Source organism: Tubulanus polymorphus, chromosome 5 (assembly GCF_964204645.1).
Source record: "Tubulanus polymorphus chromosome 5, tnTubPoly1.2, whole genome shotgun sequence".
Classification (NCBI taxonomy): domain Eukaryota; kingdom Metazoa; phylum Nemertea; class Palaeonemertea; order Tubulaniformes; family Tubulanidae; genus Tubulanus; species Tubulanus polymorphus.
In genome coordinates, this window is record NC_134029.1 from 10538142 (window position 1) to 10564457 (window position 26316).

At 37.3% G+C, this 26316-nt stretch overlaps 1 protein-coding gene across 1 annotated transcript in view; it reads left to right on the forward strand.

The window, feature by feature from the left end:
• Positions 1-26316, forward strand: part of LOC141905259 (uncharacterized) — a 179501-nt gene that overhangs the window by 110158 nt on the left and 43027 nt on the right. The window contains exons 8-11 of the mRNA XM_074794083.1: positions 13032-13109; positions 13876-14072; positions 24697-24865; positions 25137-25248. Of these exons, the coding sequence (XP_074650184.1) occupies positions 13032-13109; positions 13876-14072; positions 24697-24865; positions 25137-25248 (556 nt within the window). The remainder of the gene's footprint in view (positions 1-13031; positions 13110-13875; positions 14073-24696; positions 24866-25136; positions 25249-26316) is intronic.

Consider the following 26316-nt stretch of genomic DNA (forward strand, 5'->3'; position numbering starts at 1 on the left):
ACGATGTTATAGTTCTTTCAACTTGCACTTCATTTTCCCAGTTTACTCTGTTATTAGATATAGCTTTGTAACTTGCTCAGTCGGTCTGAAATTTGCTGCGCTTTCCTGAGTTTGTTGAAAGAAAGAATGAATTTATTTCTGAAAGAAGTTGAAGGAATTCTGTAGAATAATAATTATATTCCCGCCTGATGTCATATCGGGATATCCCTTGACTTTACGCACTGATATGGCTGTGGTGATCGCACTTTCTAAAAAAAGTAATTCATACTCGTTGAAGTGTGCCGCTACTAGTTGTATTGTATTGTAGGCCTAGAAATATCTTCCGATGAAATTTAATTCAACTATATTGAACTAAAATTTATGCATACACCCATGGTTTTCTTGACGAAACGTTTGTATTGATATTCAGATGAACTCTTAACAATATGCATTAAAAACACCATACAGTTGGACCTATATAGTTTAGTATATAATGGAATTCGATCCCGGTTTTTGATGCAGCTTACTCGCAATGATCCTGCCTCTGGAGCGTGGGTATCGTGATGTTGACCTCTGCGTCTTACTTGGACAACGTCATGACACTAATGCCGGCTGTACACTAGCATCAATGCTACCACAACAAAGCTGCTGTGGCAAATACCGGTGGCATTGGCGTGCCAAAAATCGTTCCCCGCAGACTTTCGACAATGACGCTGCTATCCCGTTCTGTGCTGCCACTTTTATTGATCATGTGGTCTATAGAAAATGGCGTCGCCTAATGCAGAATTATCTTGTTCCGATAGTGAGGATGAGGAAGTGCTCCTTTTGTCTTATTATTGCTCCAAAAACGATGAGGATGGAGAGCTAGCTATAAAAAATAATGGTGCCAGTCTTGGATTGCCTGGAGGTTGCAACAGGGGGCATCTAACAACTTTGTCAAGAAGTTAGATGTAGTATATCCTGCACAGTTTCGGGCTTTCCACCGAATCATTTCATCACATCCTGACTATGGTTGGACCATTGATTTCAAAGCAGGATACTGTTTTAAGACCCTTGATGGCAGCTGAAAGACTCACTGACTCTTTGTTTTTTAGCTACAGGTAAAGTGATAACTTCATCTTCAGAAAATGGAAAATAATGTTAGGCCACACGGAGAAATACCTTACTTTCTCATTAGTATCAGGCGCATTGGAAGCAATTTTTGATTGCTGCGGCCAAATGCTGATTTTGGACAGGTTCTAAATATTGCTGCGGGGAATTTACTTAATTTCCTCAAAAACATGGTATTCAAAGAAAAAAAAAACATCATTTAGTAAATTATTTCTGCGGCTTTAGCCGCTACAATCGCTGCACTTCCAACGCCACTGATTATTATCAGACTCAGCGCAGCTGAATCGATTAGTATTAACCGGAGTGTAGAATTCGTGTTGACGGCTATCTCCGCCGAGTGTGAAATGATTCATGAACCAAGGACTGCATTAAGTTGGCCCTTATGATGGCAGCTAAATGGCGACCGCTTTTGAAGGCTATTAATTAAGCCTAGATTGGATAGATTCACAATTTTATGCAGTTTTTTTTTGGATTTTTAGCGATGTTGTGCGATGTCATCTTGATCTACTAACATAAACACAACATGACCAGATTTCACAACATTTGCTCTCAAATTTACAAGTAGGCTTTCTATACATTAATGATACAACATACACAATTCTTCAATAAGAAAACTACAAAAGAAGATATAAAATTGACAAGGATTTTGCATTTTTCTTGCACTGTGCTGAAAATTTAATGTTGATGTGTGGCATAGTTTACACTATTTACTTTACTGTGGAGGTGTGATAATAGTGCCCTCGTTTGAGTAAGACGTGTAGCTCACCAAAATCAACGAAGCCGTTAATCTTTAGATAAAGGATATTTTCTTAGTAAAAAAGATTTGTTTGAGAATACTTGAACTAAAATTAAGTATGCATACGGCTGCGGTTATCTTGATGAAAAAAATGTTTTTATCGATATGCAGAGGAATTTTAAACCATACTAATTTGCATTGAAAAAACACCATACGGTTGGACCAATATTGTGTAGTATAGTGTAGCTGTTGATGGCGGCGTGTTACCTCAGGTAATAGTGGGGTAATGTATACACCCCTGTACTATCTAACTGGTTTTGAATGAAGCTTATACACCCTTCTCGTAATATGGCACTATACCGCGGCAATAGACGGAACTAACCGGAAGTGATGTCATATGGTGAGCGAGTGTTACTACTTCGTTCGTAAATCATTGTGTTTGAGGCGCTATTCAGAAGTGATTTATGCTCCTTTCATACTAATCGGATGGTACAGGTACGTCATGCAGCAATCCATAGATAATTTGGAAATCGGTGCATTAGACTGCAGAAAACCATTACTTTAATTGAATATCAGATAGGCCTAGTTAAACACCGACTAACAATTCAATTCAATTTTATTATTCAACAAAATTACAAGCAGTATAATGGCTAATAATCCATCTCTACTAATCGCAAACGAGCGGGATAAAAATAACGAATATTTGATAGACATAGTTATTATTTGGGTAGTGCCAATGTCTAGTTATTATTTGGGTAGTGCCAATGTCTAGTTACAACTGATAAATCTACCCAATAGTCTATTTGGGTAGAGAAATGTGCTGGTTTTAAAACATTTCTCTAAACAACTCTTGGACTTTGATATCTTTACTCAGTTATATTTGTTAATTCATATCGGTAATTATTTCAGCTTTTTTGTGTTTATTTTTTGCAGTCATGGATAACCATAACTACAGTATCGGTACCGCTAGTCTGCATGAACAGAAAAACCCACCACAGCAAGATCGTGGTTAGGATGACAGTGGCGAAAAACATCTGAAAACTTTCAAAAGAAAAGATTCAAAGGTAATTAGTTATCAGTTACATGAGACGTTAACATCCCTAGGGGGGGCGACTTTCAAATTAATAGGTGATACTTTCTGTTTTCACAAGGCTCACTAAAACTTGAATCATAACCGTTTGTGTATTTAATCTTTTTAGAGTAACAGAACCTGCTCTGTACCGTACTGCACAAGGTCGGGATATTATCTTGTTGATGGCCATGGCACAGTTTCGTATTTTCTATTTTCAAAGGACGCAGATATGCGAAAAAAGTGGATAGTCAGCATAAAACGAGACGTTGGACAGTATTTCACCATAACCAACAATACTTTGGTGTGCTCGCTACATTTTAAGAATACTGATCATCGTGACGTTTCAAAATTCTCAGGGCGTCGATATTTAAATCCAACTGCTGTTCCTTAAGTATTTTCATGCTGGGAAGGCAAAACCCTCTATACCGGTACAAAAGAAAGAAAGTGAAATAAGCCGATGTTGTGGCGTGACAATGTTCCATCTACGTCATCTGCTAATTCTGGTACTGATCCAGTAGATTCTGATGTCGTCATTATCAGTAGTTATCGAAGATGAAGTGAACTTGCAACAACAATTGCATTAGACGACTACGAGAAACTGTTACAAATAGTATCCAACCTTGAAGAGGAAAATAAGAACTTACAGGCTCATATCAAATCATGATATTTGCTGGTACTGACTCAGCATCACATAAAAAGGCTCGTCCCTTTGTTTTGTCACCCACAAACCAGTTTTTCTTGTTTTTGATGAGGGTGAGGCTTGGTCTCATGGAATTGGACTCGGCCTACAGATTCACAATATCTGTTGCAACAGTGAGCAGAATTATCATAAGATGGGCCAATTTCTTATATTTAAAACTTGGCACGCTTCCAATTTGGCCTAGTAAGGAGCAAATAATTAAGAGCGTGCCTATTAGTTTTAAACAGAAATACCCAAACACCCGTGTTCTTATTGATTGCACAGAAATTAAATGCGAGATGCCATCATCATTAGTTTTGAAATCAAAAAGCTATACTTTGAAAGGACTTATCGGGATTAAACCAGCTGGGCATCTAAGTTTTGTATCACAATTATACACCATTATTATTGTTATTATAATACAATATTTATATAGCGCCTTAATCCAAAAATGGCTCTAAAGCGCTTTACAAATAAAAACATTAAGCTAAAAACATCTTACAAAACATTTAAAACGTGCACATGAAGAATTTAGTTAAAATGTCTGGTGAAAAGTTCAGTTTTAGGATAAGTTTTAAAACATTGTAGTGATTTGGCTGATCTGATGTGGATAGGTAAAGCATTCCATAAAACTGGTGCAGAGCAAGTAAAAGTACGTAAACCATAGCGCTTAGTTCTAAAAATTGATTAGATGACCGTAAATTACGTGCTGGAACATAGACAGATATCATTGATTTTATATACTCCGGTGCACTGTCATTCAAAGCTTTATATACATACAACAAAATTTTATATTCAATTCTAAAATGAAATGGAAGCCAGTGAAGTTTGGCTAGAACAGGAGTAATGTGGTTCCTTTTACTCTCCATTGAAATAATTCTGGCAGCAGCATTTTGAACTCTCTGTAATTTACATAGCAGATCAGAACGGATATCATATAAAAGAGAGTTAGCATAATCTAGCCTAGATATAACAGTTGCCTGGACTAGGGCTCTACAAGCATCCTCTGTTAAAAATCTCCTAATTCTACTAATATTTCTCAAATGAAAATGACAGGTTTTAGAAATGTTTAGAACATGCTTTTCCATTGTAAGGTTCCGGTCAAAAATTACGCCTAGATTTCGAATGTTATGAGAAACATTGGCACTGCAAGGTCCTACCTGTAATGACAGATCTTTGCAAAGATTGGTCATTGCCCGAGGACAAAACACAGAAAATTTTGTTTTATCATCATTTTGCATAAGGCCATTGCTAACAAGCCATGGTTTTAAATCACGTAAGCACTCTTGAAGTTTCACAATACCAAGATCAATGTTTTCAAGCTTAGGCTTCGCAACAACATAGTCCTGTGAGTCGTCAGCATATAAATGATACATCAAGTCTTGTTTTTTGAAAATATCTCCAATCGGGCCTGTGTATAAATTAAATAATTTAGGTCCTAGCACAGAACCTTGAGGAACGCCAAACTCAACCACTTTCTCAATAGATGGATGATCGTTAACTAATACACGCTGGGTTCTGAGAGTACGACCGTAGCCAAGACAGCGCAATATCAGAAATACCATAAGAAAAATTCAACCTGTCTAAAAGTACATTACGATCAATTGTATCAAATGCTGACGACATGTCAAGCATTAAAAGTAAGACTACATTGCCGTCATCTAGGGCTACTGCAATATCAGAATGAATCTTTAAGAGAGCAGTCTCTGTAGAGTGTAAGGGTTTATAAGCAGATTGAAACTTATCACCTAAATCATGTTGAGTAAGGTGATTATCTAACTGAGATGCAACAGCTTTTTCCAGTATTTTAGATTGAAAATGTAAGTTGGAAACAGGACGGTAATTCTTAAGGTCCTCTTTGTTCAAACTAGGTTTCTGTAAAAGTGGAGAGACATTGGCCATCTTAAAAATAGATGGTACAACACCAGTTTCAAGAGATACATTAATTATACGAGTAACACAAGGTAACAAAACATCTATACATTCTTTTAGCAACCACGTAGGCAGAGGATCTAGATTACAGGATGCAGATGGGGATGACATGATGAGTTTCCGAACATCATCACAAGTTAAAGGATTAAAGCACGATAGACTACTGCCACAAAACTGGACATCATTACTGAGATGGTTATCGTTAACAGAGGACAACTCTCTGAGTTTACTACAGATGTTGACAATCTTATTGAGAAAAACTCATTAAACCAATTAGCCAATAATTTAGGGCACGCATGAGTTGGAAAAATAGCACAGTCTGATTTCCCCATTAATTTACTTGATAACTTAAAAAGAGCTTTCATGTCATTGCCACACTCAATAATTTTTGAGGAATAATAGTCATTTTTCGCTTGCTTTAAAAGATCGTTGACTACCGCACATTGTTCTCAGTAGATAAGTTGATGAACAGTCAGTTCAGTTTTAGTCCAAAGTCGTTCACGTTTTCGACATTCTTGTTTAGCAGTTCGAAGATCATCAGTATACCAAGGTGCATGTGGACACAAAGTGACCTCTTTAGTCTGAGAAGGAGCATGCGTATCTATAAGCTTTGAGGTGGCGGAATTATAATTAATCACTAATTCCTGCACAGAACAGTCTATATCCGTTGCTTGACAGTCGGTTTCCAGGTCTTTCTTGAAATCAGGAACATTAATCGATCGAAAATTGCGAAAAGTAACAGTCTTTTTAACCACGGATGGACGATTTATAGAAAGGTCGAAAATAATCTCATAAAGATCTCTTAAAACTTCAGCATTAGTTACAAAAACCAGGATCACACGCAACAGGAGGACACACAATCAAAGAACAATCCATTTTAGTTATGACTAGATCAAGAGTAAGACCTGAGTGATGAGTTGGTACAGTAACATGTTGTACGGTTTCTTCCATTTGTTTGTTATATAACATAATTTCTATCATTATCACAGCATAGATTTCAAAATACATAGTATTTTTTCAGTACTGCGGTAGCATAAAAATGAATAACTATATTATTTCTATTGTAAATTACTAAGTATTGTATATCATCATACAACTTTTTTACATACTGTCGAAATTTATTGTTATGCCAATATTGAACAATACAACATTATAATAAATTCTGGTTTTATTGTTTTGAATTAATTCAAGAACATTTATATAACAAGGAAATAAGACATTCAGTCAGAGTGGTCAGTGACAGCAGGGTTTAACTTCAGTTTGATGACAAGGCAGGTTGAAAGAACTTAAAATAAAAGTCCATCAGTTTAACCATCGACTCATTCCAGAAATCCGGATCAAACTTTACACGTATGATGATCATGCCCTTCTGCGTGACGATGAGAAAGTCACACCAGGATAAGCCAGTAAGAGCCATTTGCCCTTGAATTTGTGCATAATATTCATGTGACTTTTTCAATCTGATTTTGTCGTCAACTTCCACACAGCAAAACTTTGGATTTGTACAAGCACCTTGTGGCTTCATATCTCTGAACAATTATGGGCATTTCACCTCTAAAAGCCTCTAAAAATCCAGCCTTTTTATCAATGACTGTACGATTGGGCGATGCTCCCAGCCAAGGAACCTGTGGATGAACCACCAGGCCAGATTCAAAACACATTACAGGATTACCACTATTGTTCATATATTCCATGTATTTATTCACTGTTTTTGACTCCCATTCTCTTCCATATCTAATTGACGGTACCTTGGACAGCTCTTTTCTCACTTGTAAAGACCAGAGAAAATCTAAAGTCAATGACTTGCGTTCAAGGATTTTACCAAAATTACTACTTACAATTCGACCCGCTCTGGCTTAAAACCACATTTCATTAGAATTCTGGCCAACTGTAGATTTCTCTAATTCAAAACATTCGTTTAAATTCATGGACACTTCACTGTATTCATTATTTTTCAACAAGTCATCGGGTAAGATAAAAGGTCTCGCTAAATTTCTGTTGGCGTTACCAAAGGAAGATTTGGATATGTTGTCATGGTACATGAAAAAAGAAGTAAATCACCAAGATCACAATAAACTGTCATGTCGCCTTCAATTACAGCTAGTTGATGAGCCTAAGTTGACTCGATCGGCGTTTCAAAACCCATTTTCGTTATCACATATTTTTTCGAGGAGATACTATAGTTCTGACATAGGCCAAAATGAGGGTTAACAGCACATAACTCATAGAGAAGGGTATCTGCACCATCTTTATTTCTAATTGCCGATCCCCTAGCTTCATAAAGGGTACTTTTGATTCCCTTTTCGTTTTTATCGTACACAGGTTTTACAACACAGTAACCCATTATTGGTTCACTCGATAACCCACTAGTCCTGGGTCTGTGCCATTGTTGTGGATTGTGTGTACATGTGCCTACCAAAGGAAATTTTGAATAATTCATCGAATTACAGTGGCTAAAAAAAATATAAAAGTCCAACTACATGATTACATTGACCGTTAACACCAGCCACACAAGAACATGAGGCACTTTTCACAGTTCCATCAGATGACACTGAGCACTTTACTTTGTGAGGTTCTTCATTTTTCTTCTGCGACCAATAACATAAACACTTAACAAAGCTTTATGTTTTATGCGAAACAAGTTTTATGCGAATTGTCATACGCTGAACTCACATTATGGATGTAATTCTCGTAAAAAACCTGTAGCCTTCGTTCATAGTCTTTTCTATATATGTTCCTTCCACGATATGTTCCTTCCACGATTCTCCTTCCTGACGTTTCAACATGTTTTTGTATGGATATATACGAAAGATCGCATGGCACAATATTAGCCTTATCACCCCGTGCTAAGTCTGATGAGTCACTGGCAGATGCAACTGGTTCGCTTGATGGTTGTGGAGGATTGCATACAATACATTTAGCTTTCTTGCTTTTCGAATAACACTTCTGAGGATTGGGACCAATAATTGCATGGTTTATCTTCTTGTTCTCTTCTACTCTAATAATAAAAAGAGGCAAGACGTGATTAAAGTAGTGAATTTACACAAAGTATGAACATTTCTTCTTAATGGGAATAGTCTTATTAACCACAATGTTATCTGTGTAGGACCTACCTGTTGACCAAAACGGCTTTAGTATCAGCAGACTTCTATTTCAAAGCTCGACACTTTAACCAAAACTATAATTCGGTTTTCTTACAATCTCTTGGCTCTTTAACCAACGATGCACCAGGGATGTCATTTACAGATAACTAAAAGCATGCAAACAATTAGACTTAGTACGTGCGCAGGCCTATCAATGAAATCTAATTTTAAGATCAGGCTGATATAAAGAAAATGCCTATGTCCTTACCTCTGTGCATGTGCATTGCTGACTGAGACTGGCACTGACAGTGACATTCCTGCTACTACTAGTGCTAGGAACCGGGTTTCCAACCTTATTACTTTTCGAGCTACTAACTGGTGCATTAGTTACACATGTCAACATCGACCTTGTCGTAGGGCCACTTCTACTTTCACTAGTACTGGGACAGGACTGTTGACTGGATCCTAAAAGCCAAGAAAATCAGACATTCGTTAAAAAAATAAAGCACTTCATTGAACATCATTCTAGCTAAAATCTCTACCTAACTTAAAAGGAGACTATCGGTGACAGTGGCACAAATTAATTCTCTACTAGGCCTATATGTGACTATGTTATCTGTAGTAGTAATTAAACTATTCAGTGACAGAAGGTAAATGAATAAACTAACGCAACACTGATTTAGAAGTAGTCATATCACTCTCCACCCTTATTGATAGAACTCGACACGATGAATAGAAATTAATTGAATTCCATTGTGCGATTTCTATTGTCGGCAATTCAATTAGGTTTATGACTCAATGGAATCAATTATATACCCTAGCAATGTAATAGCATTGTAATAGAATAATGTTTTACCAACCTGAATCCATTTGTAAGCCGATAACGATGAATAAATCAAGTGAACTGTCGAGAAAACTAACTAAGAAAGAACGCGATAATGGATAAACAAACACCCGGAAGTTAAGCGCCTCACCGTATGACGTCACGGGTTGATTATCGATCGGTGTCGCCATCTTTAAGAGAAGGATGTATACTGCTTGTATATATGCCTGGTAGTATTGACACCCAGGCACCTGTTTTTGTTCGACTTTGCTGCTGGATGTATAAATAAATTTGATCCAGGTCACTACGATCTTTATCGGCGAATTGAGGTCAGCTTGTATAAACAAAAGTAGGGCAAAATTGAAAGCTTTATAAATCGACCAGGCAGCTAGTATGCTGTATTATACATGACTCAGTGGATATAATGGAGATATTTATAGACAAATTGAAGGTGCGGATAGCCCTGGGGGTCCCCTAGGGCCCCGGCCAAAGGTCAAAAATAATTTTTTGAATTCGAACGCTGTACTCGGCGCGGCTTACTTGCTACGATCCTGCCTCCATGTGGGTTTTGTCTTGCTGACCTCTGCTTCTTATATGGACTACGTCTTGACGCTAAGGGTTATGGTGAGATGATTACGTAATAGGGTAACTTCAATCCGTGTGCTTTTTAGCCCACTTGGGACTTTAGTCCAAGCGGGCTATTGCGTTCACTTTTCGTCCGTCGTCCGTCCGTCGGTAGACGGAATCCAGTTATTTTGGGAAGTTTTGAAGACGCTTCAAGGTAATGTCTTGATATTTGGGGTACACATGTATCTTCCCTAGACACATCTTCAGCCCAAAAACTGGCCCTGTCAGAATCAAGATGGCCGACTGGCAGCCATTGTTTTTCGCCAAATTCAGCACTTTTTACACATTTTTGAACTTTTTGAGGGAAATTTTGAAGACGCTTTGATCAATTACCTTGATCTTGCGGATATATGTGAATCCCCCAGGGCCCATCATCATAACAAAAATTGGGTCGGTCGGACTCAAGATGGCCGTCCTATGACCTTTTTAGTGCCCAAAAATGTTTATTTTGGCCCGAATTCTGAGTCCTGTAGCTTCCTACTGGTTTGCCATTTCTCATTACAATTTGTGATGGGTATTCTTTGGAAAGGGATGTTTTATACCTGAGACAGGTTTTTTTCATCAGCCAATTATGACACAATTGGCGGTCATCTTGGTGTCACCAGTACTCATTCGTAAGTGGGAAAAAGTTTTTCCTCATTATATTGATACCTAAGCGTATTTTGCTACCACAATCAATTAGAAAGTTGTAGCTCATAACGTGTTCTATGATTGTGGTGAGTTTCAAGGTAATTGGATTTCGTATATGGCCACCAGGAGGCGTTGAATAATACAATATCTTAGCATTTCTTCTATGCATATTTTGTAACCACAATCAATTGGAAAGTTGTCGCTCATGACATCATCTATGATTGTTGCGAGTTATAAGGACATAAGTTTTTCTATATGGTCACCAGGGGGCGTTGAATAGTAGAATAAATTAGTATTTCCTTATTATATTGATACCTAGGCATATTTTGTTACCATGATCAATTGCAAAGTTGTAGTTCATGACATGTTCTATGATTGTGGTGAGTTTCGAGGTCATTGGGTTTTGAATATTGTCACCAGGGGGCGTTGAATAGTAGAGTGACTTAGTATTTCCATATTAAATTGGTAACGAGGCATATTTTGTTATCACAATCAATTACAAAATCGTAGCTGCTGACATGTTCTATGATTGTGGTGAGTTTGAAGGTCATTGGTTTTTGTAAATGGTCACCAGGGGGCGTGGAATGTTGAAATTGTTAGATTGTTGAGCATTTGAAACCACTTCCCAAGTGGGCATGGTGTCCCTGGACCCCTAGTTCTTACGGTACGGTGTGAACTGCATTGCTGTTAGAATGATACTACGTTACAAAAGATTTGTTTCTTCATTCGAAAATGAAATTGATTTTGAATACCCCAGAGGCCTAACCCTATTAAATAAATGTGTAGGAGTGCGATGTTTAGGAGGGTTAAAGCGCAATAGGCCTAAGCCTTCTCTGTCCAGATGCTAGGCCTACGGGCATACGTAGACCAAACATCTCCACAATATCGGATCAATGTTGAAATGTTAAATGTTGAAACGACAATATTGGACCATATTTTTACAACATTCATTCACTCACTCAATGTTATTTTTCATTTGCAACATTCCTGCAACATCCATACAACTTATATTATATATTACAATGAATTATACTTCATTTTTTAATCCATTAGCCTATATCCTCACCTTCGGTTGTATGCATACAGCTATAGATAATAACTAATCAACTCGAAAGTAAACTCGAGTCGATTGATTTTTATTTCCCTCACAAATACAAATGATATCAGTTATTAATATGACGCAAAATCTATTAATATTATCATCTTCGACCGCATCTTTATCCTTGATCACTGATTCATCTGAAAGGAATAAAATATATGAACATATCAATTATGTAAAATATATATTGCCCCATTTTCTGAACTGTGCCTGGCGAGAATTTCTATTAGGGAAGAAGCGTGTTCTAAAATCTCTTTATCGATCAATTAAGACAAATTAACTACATATACTAACATCAAATGAAATCTAGACCAGTGAAACATTCACATCCATCATCGATAAATGTCCAAATCATCCTCAGGGGGTAGAAAAATAGAATAAACAACCACAAAGAAAACTTCTGAGTCAAACAAAGAAAACAAAATGGTGGGAGCACACTGGGAAGGAACTACAGACCAATCATTTCGTATCCATTGATGAAATATGCACAAAGCTGTACAATGCTGTAAATCCTTTAGCTTAATATTATCAGTCACTGATTATGAATCTTTATCATTGCCAAAAAGGACTAGATTTGACAATTGATAACACTGCCATGTGCGTAACTAACATCAATTAACATCAATATTGCAGCAATGTTGTATAAACATCCATATTTCTTGCTTCCGTCAATATAGGGTACACTTGTTTTTGTAACATTGCTGAATCCTTTGCTGAGCGCATTTTTCGGCTGGTGTGCAGGCCCTATATTCTGCGCTAAATGCGTACGAACTTTGCACAGCGCAACATGCATTTGTAAAATTCGTTCGTGTGCGGGGGGCCTTTAGATGACACTTTTGAATACTCAAATTTTTCAATTGTTGTCAATCATGTCTGTTGAATTATATGCAATTTCTCCATCTATACATAAATGTATATCAGACAGAGCAATGAAAGAGATTTTCAAGACCTGAATGTCATTGGATAAAGATGACATCATTATGACACGCCGAATCAGTATTTGAGATGATATATATGTTCGGAGTAAATCAGCCCCATTTACGTCAAATGAAAATGCTGATAAAATGAGAATTGACACCCTCATGTAAAATCAACTTTCATATTAAATTCTTTTGTATTTAATGGATTGTAGAAGATGGAAGTAAACATAAACAAAAATTCAGTTATTTTCACTTTACAGCGTATTTCATACCATAACACAAAATAGCTGTGCATGATTTTCAACTGCTTTTGCTATCACTATATATATTCTTGTTTTTAGTCTTGCAGGCCATTTGGTGGAATGTGGAGCTCAGTCAACTGGTGGAATATTCACAGACTGGGACCAAGTGAATGGTTGGTAGGTAGCCATTATTATTTTCTACATGTAAAGTATGTTGTTTTATGAAATTGAGTTGTTCTTTAAAGCATGGAATAATGTGATATCCAGTAAATCCTTTTGTTTTACTAATCAAATGTAAGTCAAAGAAAATGTATGACTGTTTTATTGTTTTATTGAAATAAACTCAAAACTGAATTAAAACTAACAACAGAAGATTAAACCATCAACCTGCATTAAAGGTCATTAAATCGTTAGTCATCCATTTTTAAGTGTACGTCATCCATCCGTCCATCCATCTGCAGTTGTTTCCGTGCCCTATCGTCGAATCCCTTCAACAGATTCTTTTAACAAATTTTTTTTCCTGAAATTCCAAAAAATTGTGTTTTACTAGATGAATTTAGTTAGTGATTAGATTTTAGTTCCAGTAGCTCCAAGGTCAAGGTCACAATTTTCAGTCGGATCTACCATACACTGAGTGGGAAAGTCAATGTTATACATATCTATTGGATGACTCATTGGATAATATTCAGATTTGGATGCCTAAAAATCTTCAATATCTTCAAATATCGGGAATGAACTAATTTTTGCTGTGAATAATCCAGTGTGTTGTTGGACCATCTAATGTGTACCGGTACCCCATTATCAATTTCATACATCTGACTTGGATGCAGAATTACCAACAGAATCATTTACAGAAACATTAAACCATTACTGGTACCTCCCTTTCTAGGTGAATTTTGTGTATTTCAAACTGATCTCATTTAGAAATGTTCTTCTTTGGTAGGGAGAATATCGGGTTTCCTATTGTTGAATGTTCTGCAGATGGTTCATTTATACTCACTAAACCACCCAATACAGGAGGTTTAGTATCATTTGCTACTGCTGCGGAACAACTTGTTTATGAAATTGGGGACCCCAAACGTTATGTGCTGCCTGATGTCATTTGTGATTTCTCCCAGGTCGATATCAAGGAAATTGAAGGTAAACGCAAAATCATTGAATTGTTTGAAACTGATACAGAAATCTATCCCATTACATGTTTATGTCTACAGACAAAATCAACTAAATCTTACCAGTATTTTTAAGTGCCTGCTGAACAAAAAACCGTTGGATGTTTGAAAATAAATTAGGCCATCCCAAAATAACTCTGTTTGTTATCACCCAACCGACCCAATTTGAAAGTGAAAACTTCTTGGATTCATTGCAATACATTTAATTTTTGAAAAAAAACGCTGATTAACTTACTCACTGCCGATGTATATGCTACCGCGGTGTGTATGTTTGTAGTCATGTGTGCATCGTGAAACCGTTCCCCGGCGTGTGTATTCAATGTATTGACTCATTTTGAACACATGGATGACAGACACTCTGGATGCTTGAAATCTAGGCTTTTATACAACTATTTCTACCTACTGACTCGCCCTGAAAACGTGAGTTGGTGTCGCTGGAAACAGACTGTTAATTTGGGATGGCCTAAATGTATTTAATTTCTGAATTTGCATGCAAATTTTTGTTTTCATTCTAAAAAATTGAGTCAACTCATTGGAAGCCACTGGTGACTTTTTAGCCCAAAAGTTTTTCAATTTTGGCCATGGAATTTAGTCAAACCATTCAAGATTATGTCTTATATACCCTATGCCTGTAGAATAGATCATTTGACAAAGTTGATAAGATGTACCTGTGGAGAACGGGAACTATTGGAGGTGAACAAAATATGAAGCAAGTCTTGTGCTCTACTTACTAGACCATTGTGACTGCATGAATAGTAACTACACTGTAAATTGTTTTGATACAATGAGAGTCGATAATTAAAATTCCTGCTCACTGATTGGCTAAAATTTTGTTTGTCTTCGCTTGGCTCCTATAAATATGTTACCACTCATTTATAGCGGTTGCATTAGTTTGTCCAATGATTGACCACCACACCAAATTTCAAGGTCCATTATTTTTTCACCGCGACAGTCGCAGGTACATAGTTTCATATGGATATATAGATATCAAACTTCTTAGACAATCTTCAAAAACCAATGATGTAGAAATTGATGTCGAACTTAATTTAGTCACGATAATTTGATTATGATCAGTGTTTCAATCATAATTGTGGCTTAGATTATGCTTTGCGAAGGCATTTTGATATTGAATTCTAGATGATAATTCACAGACAGAATTCTTGATTCACGCCGAGACTTTTTGATTTCGTTAAATGAAAAAATCTCTTCATTGAAGATTTTGAAATAGGCATTAATATAAAAAATATTCTCATTTTATGACCACTAAAGCTGCTACCAGTACACGCTGTATTTCAAGCAAAGAAATCATTCCTGCGGCTAATTATGTTACCATTCATCAGTTCATTTTCTGTATTAAGAATTTATCCTTGACTTGTTTTGCAGATAAGAGTGGGCCCCAAACTATTGAAGCATAATTTAAGTGACAGTGAAATTAGTCGCTAGCCATAGCTAGCTACGTCGTGTGAGAAAAGAATGAACTTGAAGCATATTATTCCGTATTACAACTGCTTATATATTCTATTCTACACTAACAAGATATATTATTTAACTGCGCATGCACTGGGGAATGGAGACGTGGATGACACTGGGTTATCTAGAGTTTGCGTTAAAGGATTGAATTACGGTGATGCCTGACTGAAAGTGAACTGATAAGGAGAGTTGAAGCTATAAATTAGTAGAATTTAACCTAAAGAGTTGTTATTGTGAATGAAGTTGGCTGTGTCATCGATATCCTCCCCCGCCAGAGATAAGTAAGCGGTTACACGCGCTACATATATTTGCATTGATGACGATTTGAGTTAAAAGTTCATTGTAGGAGTTCGCGATTTATAACAGTTCGAGAGGTCACGATAGCGCAGAGTCCCTTGATTTGAAACATACAAAAACACTGATTAACCTCTTCGCTACCATAGGTAATGTAACACGCCTCACCAGAGCATTTTCCCATATTTTAACAAATTTTCGTGTTTTTCGCTCTCATTGCTGTCCTCACTGCTACTCTCTGGCTCACATTCGTCTAGAATCATTGATAATGCATTATCCACATCAAATCTGGATCAGGATGACATTTTATAAAAGATACAGCTAAAAACTACAGATAGAAAAATGCATGCATGTGCCCTTTTGTTCTCCGCTCAAAATGGTGCATTTTGTCACTCAAGCGTAAATTCAATTCGATTTAGTTCGGTATTTTAGGCTCTAATTCGCCGTCTATGAGTAAATAGTAAAACTATATTGAAACGCAAGGTCGTTTAGTATTGCTACACACCAGTGGTGTAATGACTCACCACACCAGCATTTGTAGTAAATGAATATATTTGCGATATAAATATAGGTCATGCATGGAGAGAGAAGGTCATTATTTGCGACGTAGATATACGTCACTAGTGGTAGGGAAGAGGTTAATATTTCACTTACTAAAGTTTGAATGATATATACGGTTATTTAAGTTTACACACGCGCTATCACTATCTGTCGATATTATCGTTCGCAATTGTTCGAATTTACCGACGTGCCACAAACGCTGCTTTACTTTGAAGTTCTGAATTTGTCCGGTCTCTCATTTTGTACATTTCCCGTCTTATTCTCAATGATAAGACGTTCCACATTGATTTCGAAAGGGTATAACTTGGCAATTGCCCGACATGATTTCCAATTGGCTCTTTTCACATGGGCGGCTCTAATGAAACCGTCTGACCCCGAATGATGTTATAATGCCTAGTTTCCATTTTTGAAGGGGTAGACCCTTGTCATATATGAATGACCATGATGTCGCCGATTTTTTATGTGTTTGCCAAAGAATTTCATTTTTAGCCCACTTGGGACTTAAGTCCCAGCGGGCTATTGGGTTCTCTTTTCGTCCATCGTCCGTCCGCATGTCCGTAGACGGAATCCAGTTATTGTCCCCCGCGCGGCGTAGGCCGCGAGTGGGGGACTTGGTATCCGCCTCCATCCGTCCGTCCGTCCGTCCGCATGAGCTTGTGAACGCGATTCAAGAAGAACCGTTGATCGCAGGACTATGATATTACACAGTATGATTACCCCTAGGGAGAGGATGTGCCGTATTGATTTTGGGGTCCAAGGACCAAAGGTCAAGGTCACTACACGTCATTCATGTGAAACCTTGTGCACGTCATTCAAGAAGAACCGTTGATAGCAAGGACCATGATATTACGTAGTATGATTACTGTTTGGGTGGGGATGTGCCCTATTGATTCTGGGGTCCAAGGATTAAAGGTCAAGGTCACTACAGGTCATTCATGTAAAACCTTGTGAACGTGATTCAAGAAGAACCGTCGATAGCAATACCATGATATTACGTAGTATGATTACCCCGGAGAGGATGTGCCCTATTGATTTCGGGTTCCAAGGACCAAAGGTCAAGGTCACTACTGGTTATTCATATGAAACCTTGTAAACACGATTCAAGAAGAACCATTGATAACAGAATCAGTTTCTGATAACAGATCAGTGTCTTCAGGGGTCATTCATTCCCTACTGGCTATCGCGGGGGACATAGATATGTAGTATCAAATTGCCTTGTTTTGGGAAGTTTTGAAGACGCTTCAATGTAACGTCTTGATATTTGGGTTACACATGTACCTGAGACATATCTTCAGCCCAAAAACTGGCCCACTCAGAATCAAGATGGGCGACTGTCCGCCATTGTTGTTCGCCAAAATAATCACTTTTTACACATTTTTGAACTTTTTGAGGGAAACTTTGAAGACGCTTTAATCAATTACCTTGATCCATCGTACATATTTGAATCCCCCAAGGGCCCATCAGCAGATCTTTTATGCAGCGGTCAATGACAATCCTGTACCCCCCCCCTTGTCAGACATCGACGCCTATTAGACGTTGTATCCGTGACGAAAGTAATCTTTAAAAGAGATCATTGTCATGACGACCAACTTTTCAATCAAAGCCAAAATCATGTCCAAGAGTAAATCGGTAAGACGTCTTATGATTATGACTGTTGTCTGTCGTATTGAAATTTCTGAAACATCATTTAATAAATTCAAATTCAAATAATGAAGAATGTTCTGCGGTCCGAGACAGAGAAACGTTCTGTGGATGATAGCTACGGTTTTTTTTAACCGGAAATATGGCGACGGGCACCTCGAACTCGGCGATGCTACAGCAGCAGGATTCTTCGTCAAAGTAAGTTATTATGAGATGACAAAAAACTCCCAAAAATAAAAAGCACAAATTGTAATAATCTTTAATGCACACTATATGTGTTTGTTGAATCAGTATATAAGCATTTGGGCTGGAAAACAGCGGATGAAAGAGTTGCGCAATTCCATGAAGTTCGTTGACGTTGTCAAGGTTGTGTGGAGTAGGAAGTGTATACGGAATTCCATCAAATTTTTTCTGGTTTTTTTTTGTCCTCGGGCCACAAATCTAAATTTAGTTGAAGTAGGCCTAGGCCTATCAATGGGGGCTATTTACAATCTCTGATGACTATTTTATCTATTTGAGTGTCGGCACATGACATGAAAAGCCTACTGCTGTTTCTCAGAACAATTTCTGTTCACTCCTTTCACCAGAAAAGAAACAGATTTCTCACCTCTATGACAGGAGATCTTACTAAAATTGACATTATTTAGAAGTAATATAGGCTGTATATTTTAGGAATAGATGATGAGTCTAGTGATATTAGCCTAACGCACATAAATCTAAAAAAATTAATATTCTGTAGCAAAAGTTTTGAATACTGGGTATTCATAATGTTGATTTTTTTGCTCTCAGTACAATTTATCGGAGTAGAACGAACCCAAACTCAAAAGTCTGGAACAGCTACAAAGGCATTAACTCAATATTTAACCTTGACTCCGGAAAACATGAAGAAATTTGAGACTAGTATCTAAACACAAGCTCGCATCTTCAACACAGGAGACTCCACGAAACATATTGATTATAGAAATGCCATAAATAAGGCTTCTGAAGGGCTGGCACTAAAATACCCTGCATTACTTAACAATTGAGGATTGCTCCTGAAGCAGGCACGCAAAGCGGTGAGTTTTGGTAATAAGTTAAACCTTATTCTGAGTAGATTCTGAGTAGCCTGTTCGACTGTTCTGTTTTAGATTAGGGCAACAAAAAAACAAAGCAGATTTTTCTCTTGTGGCAGTAAAAATATTTCTAAAAGTTTCAGCTCCTTCCTCCGATTTTGACAAAACTTGTTTGGTTTAATCTATGTGTCTGAGGCTAAAATTTCTATTCAACTCTGGCTTGGAGTGCACCCTGGTGGAATTATATGCCAGAAACGCAATGGAGCTATTTAACAACCAACAGGCGTCTGTCGGGAACTATATATGAAACACATAATATCTATATTGTATCTAATTATTGCTTTTCAGATAAAGCCATCATATGCCTTTAAACGGGCTTCATCATCCACTAGCACTGGGTCTGAATCGAGTACGACTAAACGTAAACGTATATCTGCTGATGTCCGAAAACAAATAGATCTACAAATTGACGCTGAATTGAATGAACTGAAACTGTCGAACGAATTATTATTAAAAAAACTCAAGGACCGAATTGAACTTAATCTAATCAATCAGGCAGATTTCATACGAGAAGAAATAAAGAGTAACAGGGACAAAATTGATATGCTTGATATGCTTCGTGAAGAGAAAAGGAACCTGGAAAAAAGAATTTGAAAGCTGTTTGAGATAAGAGACACCTAACGAAAAAGAAAACGGTATAAAAACGAGAAATGGTTCTAGGCGAAACGGACGATGCCCAAGTACCAAGTTATTCGGGAGTTGATTGTGGAAACCCCTCTTCTGTTGCAAGTGAAAGGTTGGTAAAGTCTCCCATTTCTGAACTAAATAAAAAGTACCTAAATGACCGAATGAGTGATGAACCAAAGTATACGCAGCATGGGTCACATGTTAAAGTATCACGGTTTAAGTCGATCTCTCTTGAAGAATGTCAACAATATGCTTGTAGATTATTAGCCCATAAGTCAGAGTCTTGTACATGTATGAGAAATATAGGCATTGCAAAGTTTATTTTAGCAAATGAGTCTGTTACATTACGGGATATATACAATCATTGCTACCCTCGGTCAAAATATTAACAGAAAACGTATTTTGATGTGGTCCTTGAGATGCCAACGGTCGTACTCGAAATGGGACGGGTCGTGAAAAAATTTGATAAGAGTGTGAGAGAGACAGTTATATGTTATTCAGCAGATGCCAGATGTATGTTACGCTAGTATGGTTGAGTTGGGAAGGAAGATTGGTATGGTAACAGAGTCTGGGTCTGCGATAGGATTGTTGTCTAAAGAAAAGTTGAAACTTCTGTATTGTCTTGCATCGAGTGAGAAAGATCGGCAGTTACTCACTTATGCTGCAACTGCAAACATATCAGCTTGTCAAGCAAGGAAGATTTATGGTTTGAATACTTCAGAATTGCACAAGAAAGTTGCTGATAATATAGAGAAAATGAAAGGGATATACTCGGCATACAGTGAACTGACTGAGACTCAGGACAAGTTACTACTAAAATCATTTGCCTGGTAGAACAGGCTGCAGAGAAAAGTTCTGACAGTGATTGTGATGAGAGTGATAGCACAATATTGGATACTGATTCTAGCGATTCAAAAGGTGAACCATTACCAATTGATTCATCATCATCTGAGGAGGATTACCAAGAAGATCTGACTGAAATTGGTACTGTTCAGGATCCGCAATTTCTAACTCTTATAAGGGAGAAAAAAGAAAAATTGAAGCAGAAAAAGAAAAGGTTGATTATAGAAAAATAGCTGAGGAGAGGCTCATGCAGCGTTGTGTGAATACAACTACTAAGAGCATTTTACAAAGACGCCCTGATATAGGAAAACAGTTGGAGCGAATTGTTAGGAGTGCCGGGGTTGGTGCTGATAAGTGGCACTCCTCAGGTTCCTTAACCTGGGAGCGACGGCCTGTGGGTCAAAAAATGACTGAAAATGTCGAGATTGAGGGAAGCCATAAGTGAAGAAATTGGAGAAAAAATTAGCCATGGCGCTTTAGGTCAACTTTGCGTAACACGAAACAAACGATTCCGATCGTCTAAGAGATATAAAGTTGTTGCCAACATATTGTCAAGATGAGCGAGGAAAGGCTTTGATGTTAAGATAAACATAGATGAACGATGGTCCAACGCTTTGTATAGAGGATTGAATAGTCTTCAAGAAACGGACAACAGTAACATATTGTACATAAATAGAGACGATGCTGCTGGTTTCAGGTTAAATACGTTAACATGTGCCAACAAATTCAAAACATTAATGGTTAAAGGAAGTGAAGACCTCGCCACAAGGACAGACTTTACAACTAAATATACTGCACAACTCCAGGTAACAAGTTACCATTTCACTGGCTCAAAGACCACAAAAGAATATTATGTTGGTATTGTGAAGGCAAATTGTCTGAAAATGAAATGTCCCTCTCAGCATGCTCTCAGACATTAGACTGTTGACTGAAATGCCAGAGCTTAAACATGTGTTTTTCAAACCAGATGGGCAAATGCGCCTCATCGATTCAATACGTGTTGATGGTGGTGGAGACGAGAATCCAGATTTCAACGAACAGCAATTTTTGTGGACTAAAATGGTAGAGATGGGAAAACTGGCCACATTTGTAACGACACGATATAGTGGAGGCAGCTACCTCAATAAAGTGAAGCACCTGAACGGCCAACTCAGCAGAGCCCACGCTAATCTATTCATACCCTCCAACCCACTTGGCTCGAATAAAGATGAGTTAGGAGCATAGGACGAGGAAAAAGTCTGTTCAAATCTGAATGCGGCTATAGATATATATATATATATCTCAGTGTAATGGTACTCCATTTAAAGACAGCACTATAAAACACTACAAGGCCCGAAAGAAAAACGATTTTATGGAGAGAAGGCCAATCATGCTCCAATATCTGAAGTTAACTGAGCAAGGAAGGGCAAATTTTACAACATCATTCTCTGAAGACGACAGGGTAACCAAGTGGCTGAAACATTGATCCGCGCCTCATGAAGTGAAATTCGTGTTTGGTCTAGCCTGCTGCTTTCAGGCTGGCTGTCCTCATCCCCTGTGTATGAAAAGGATTGGTGACAAAATAATGAATTACAGATGGTTTGAAACTGGACCAACTCTAGACTTCTTTCCTTGGCCATCCATCGATACAAATAGATCAAGGGAGGAATGCAGGAACTGAACTGAATGTTATGGGCATTTTAGGACATACAGTGATCTGTTAGTACTTCACACTGAGGGTAGCAATATGGTTCCATATACTCATTTGCCGACATATGTAATCAATAGTATCTTCCAGGAAAACATGGATGAGGCTAAAAAATTACGGAAGAGAGACCCTACAGCAGAAATCTCTCTCCGGCAAAAGTTTTGTTTTACTATAAACATTTAGTTGAAGTGCATAAGTCTAGGAGGAGGGGAGCTGAGAGAGCGGTAGCCACGAGGGCTGCACGCGCTTCTGATAATATTAAATAGAGATTCAGATGTACAGTAGACTCCGTCCAAACCAGAACCGGTCTACCCGTTCAATTCAGTGAAATAAAGATACTTTTTCCGTTTGCTACATTGATTTTCACGCTTCATTAAACCGTGGAAAAATGAAAGTACCAACTGTACCGGTTTAGGCGGAGTCTTCTGTGCTTGGTTGACTTTGATACATCAATTCAAATTTAAACTATTTGTCTACTTTCAGTGATGGGTATGAAGAGAATTAAAACTACGTGTGAATGCTGTAGAGTTGATCTCAGGGAATGAGATATATCTATCATGTGTATGACTTCATACCTATATGGAAGTTGTACAAATTCAGCTTATTGCCTGTTGTCTGTGCCCTACCCATGTACCTTCTTTACACCATCATTTTAATCTTGAAATTAGGCATTCCAGTGCTTTTAGATAATTTAGAACGATAGATTGTTAGAATCCTAAAGAAAGAATTTATGCCTGGAAAATTTTGATCGTCGTGCCATAATTTTTGTTAGTGCTGATCGTTTTGGGGTGGGTGCAGACAACAGACTGAGCTTCATAAACTAGGTTAAGTCAAATTATAGTCAGTATTCATGTTTCTTATGATTCCCCAGTTGTCCATTTTGCTGTTCATTGTGGATAAAGGGCAACTTTGGAAACACTAACGGAATATTCAGTGTATGCAGGTCTGAGTGGATTTCTCTTGCCTCAGTATTGTCAATCTATCCACACCAGAACAACAACAAAGTAGACAAATGGGGGAATTGAGCGGTAGTTAGAAAGAGGGGTTCTGTCTCTAATTTTTTATTTCTTTTACCTCAATATGTTAAAGTCAGAATATTGTTTTTCTAAGTATGAGAAATGTGAATTCTGAAGTATCAAAAAGGAATGTGAAATTTAAGAGAACATATTTGGAGATGTATCTGATAATGATAGTTATAGTCTAAGCTACATGTAAGCGGTTATAGTCTAAGCTACACGTAAGCAAAACTAGGGCTTAGGAAATTGGGTTGTTATAGTAGTCTGTCCCTACTATATGCATTTAAAACTTTACACTCACCACTGCAGTTTTTGTTATCGATTTAACTCGTACTGTATATTTTATACAAATTTTATTACTTGGCAGGCCTAGTTATTTCTTGATAGTGGAGGCCGTATCATTCCTGTCCATGTACTTTGTTTATCTACAGAAAACTGCATAAAGGGTTGATAATCCATTTTTTATTTTTAATAAAGTTAATTGATATTATACCTACTCGTTCTAAGTGACTTAACTGCTGGCGAGTGACGACGCATCTGTAGAATTTTGCCATTATTCCCTCCCCCTTCGATCTGACTGGGGACAGACATGCTTTTTGCTCTTGGCTTTTTAGAATTTGAAGCAGAAAGGATGAGGCTGGTTGTTTATAATTATTTATTATTTTTCCAAATATATTGATACCTAAGCATATTTTGTCACCACAATCAATTGGAAAGTTGTATGACATGATCTATGATTGTGGTGAGTTTAAAGGTCTATAGTTATTCTATATGGTCACCAGGGGGCGTTGAATAGTAGAATAACTTAGTATTTCTTTATTATATTGGTACCTAGGGATATTTTGCTACCATGATCGATTGCAAAGTTGTAGCTCATGACATGTTCTATGATTGGGGTGAGTTTCAAGGTTATTGGTTATTGGTTTTGCATCTGGTCACCAGGGAGCGTTGAATAGTAGAATAACTTTATATTTCCATATCAAATTGGTAACTAGGCATATTTTTTCATCACAATTAATTACAATATTGTGTAGCTGCTGACATGTTCTATGATTTTGGTGAGTTTCAAGGTCTTTGGTTATTGTATATGGTCACCAGGGGGCATTGAATAGTGAAATTGTTAGATTGTTGAGCATTTGAAACCACTTCCCAAGTGGGCATGGTGTCCCTGGACCCCTAGTTATAAGTTGTGCTACCATCGACAGTGTCCCTGGATCTGCCCTGGTGTCCCTGGACGCCTAGTTTTGGATAGCATCCCAGATCATTTCATTCTGATATCACCACTTGTATAAACCAGATATTTAGAATCACAATGAAAATGCTAATATCTACATCTAAATGCAGGATTGAAAGATGCTGTTCAAGTGACTGGAGCACGTGGATATGCGCCTTCTCATCATTATAAAGTATGTGCTACGTATGCAGATGGCTATCGAGCTACAGCAGTAGCTTGTATTGGTGGAATGAGAAGTAGAGAAAAAGGTCATAAGACAGCCCAAGCAATACTCAAACGGTAAAACATTATACTGGAGGAAGCTTGATGATATTTCTAGTCCCTGCAGAAATATATTGTAATTGCACAGCTTTGAATCTGAAAAAATAAGAAGTACTTTATTCATTTAATTGTCTGCAACTTTCCCTCTATGGTGTAAATCAGTTTTGTAATTTGCCTGTAAAAATGTTTGTTTTTTCACTGAACCTTCTACCTTGAATTATATATTCTATGTGGCACCATTTCTTGATCGCAAGGGAACTTGATAAAACATAATAATCATTTTTTATAGAATGAGAGGCATCTATAAACAACTTGGTTTGAAAGATTTTCAAAGGGTGAATATTCAAATTCTTGGAACAACAGATAGTTATTTTCAGGAAAACAAATCATCACATTCCAAAGTAAGTTCAGTATACCATCTATGGTATAGATTTTTATTGCTATATGGAGCGAATTTAAAGGACATGGTTTCCCGATGAAAGGTATTTTCAATGTGCAACTAAGCATATATTCATACAGACTGTTCACTAATGCATAATCCATTCTCCATTTGCTAGGAGGCTGAATTTTGAAAAAAAGGGCTTTATTTTGATTTACAGGGGGTTTTCCCAAAAATCTGAATGCAAAAATATCAGTTTTAAGGGCCTTAAAAATTTTTTCTAATTGTATACCCATATGGTATCATCTACTGTTTTTATTTCTAGGTTTCATTTTAAGATTAAAAAAATGTATTTCAAATTTAATTTCTGTGAACTCATTAGTTGATTTGTTTTTCAGAGGACTTTTAATTTGCTCTACTGAAAATTTATCCATTATGATTGAGCAAGAGGTCAGGGGAAAAATAGCTTTTTCTCAAATCAACATTCAGAATTAAACAACAACTTTTACTAAAGTTGTTTTTGTTTTCATTCATGAGCGATAGTTTACTCAGCATACGCTCGCGTAATGCTGAAAAGTCCGCTGTGCGGACGCTCGGATACGTTATAGTGACGTCATCGCTGCTCATTAGCATATCAAAATACAGTAGGTGGCGCCACGTGATGGGCCATAAAAGCCGTTTTTCAGCATTACGCGAGCATATGCTAGGTTAACTATCGCTGATAGATGAAAATACAAACAAATCTATGCCACTTCATGATTTATTTCTGAATGCAAATTCCTTACTGAACAAATTGATGCTTAATATTTAGAGATAAACTGACTATTAACGAAATTACGGACCAAAACGTCGCACGGAGAGCAGGTGTGACAGACAGTAGGCATGTATTACCTTGATGTGCTTATTTAGGATCCGCCAAAACCGTCCAAAATTAGTTCATTTTCGATGAGCTTTGGACTGGATTTTTAGATTCCAGAATCCATACATTATCACAGGACCCACCAAATATACAATACTTTTATTATTCTACTCAAATAGAGTTTTCATGAATGATTGAATCATCTATGAGAAAAATTGCACATGTTTGACC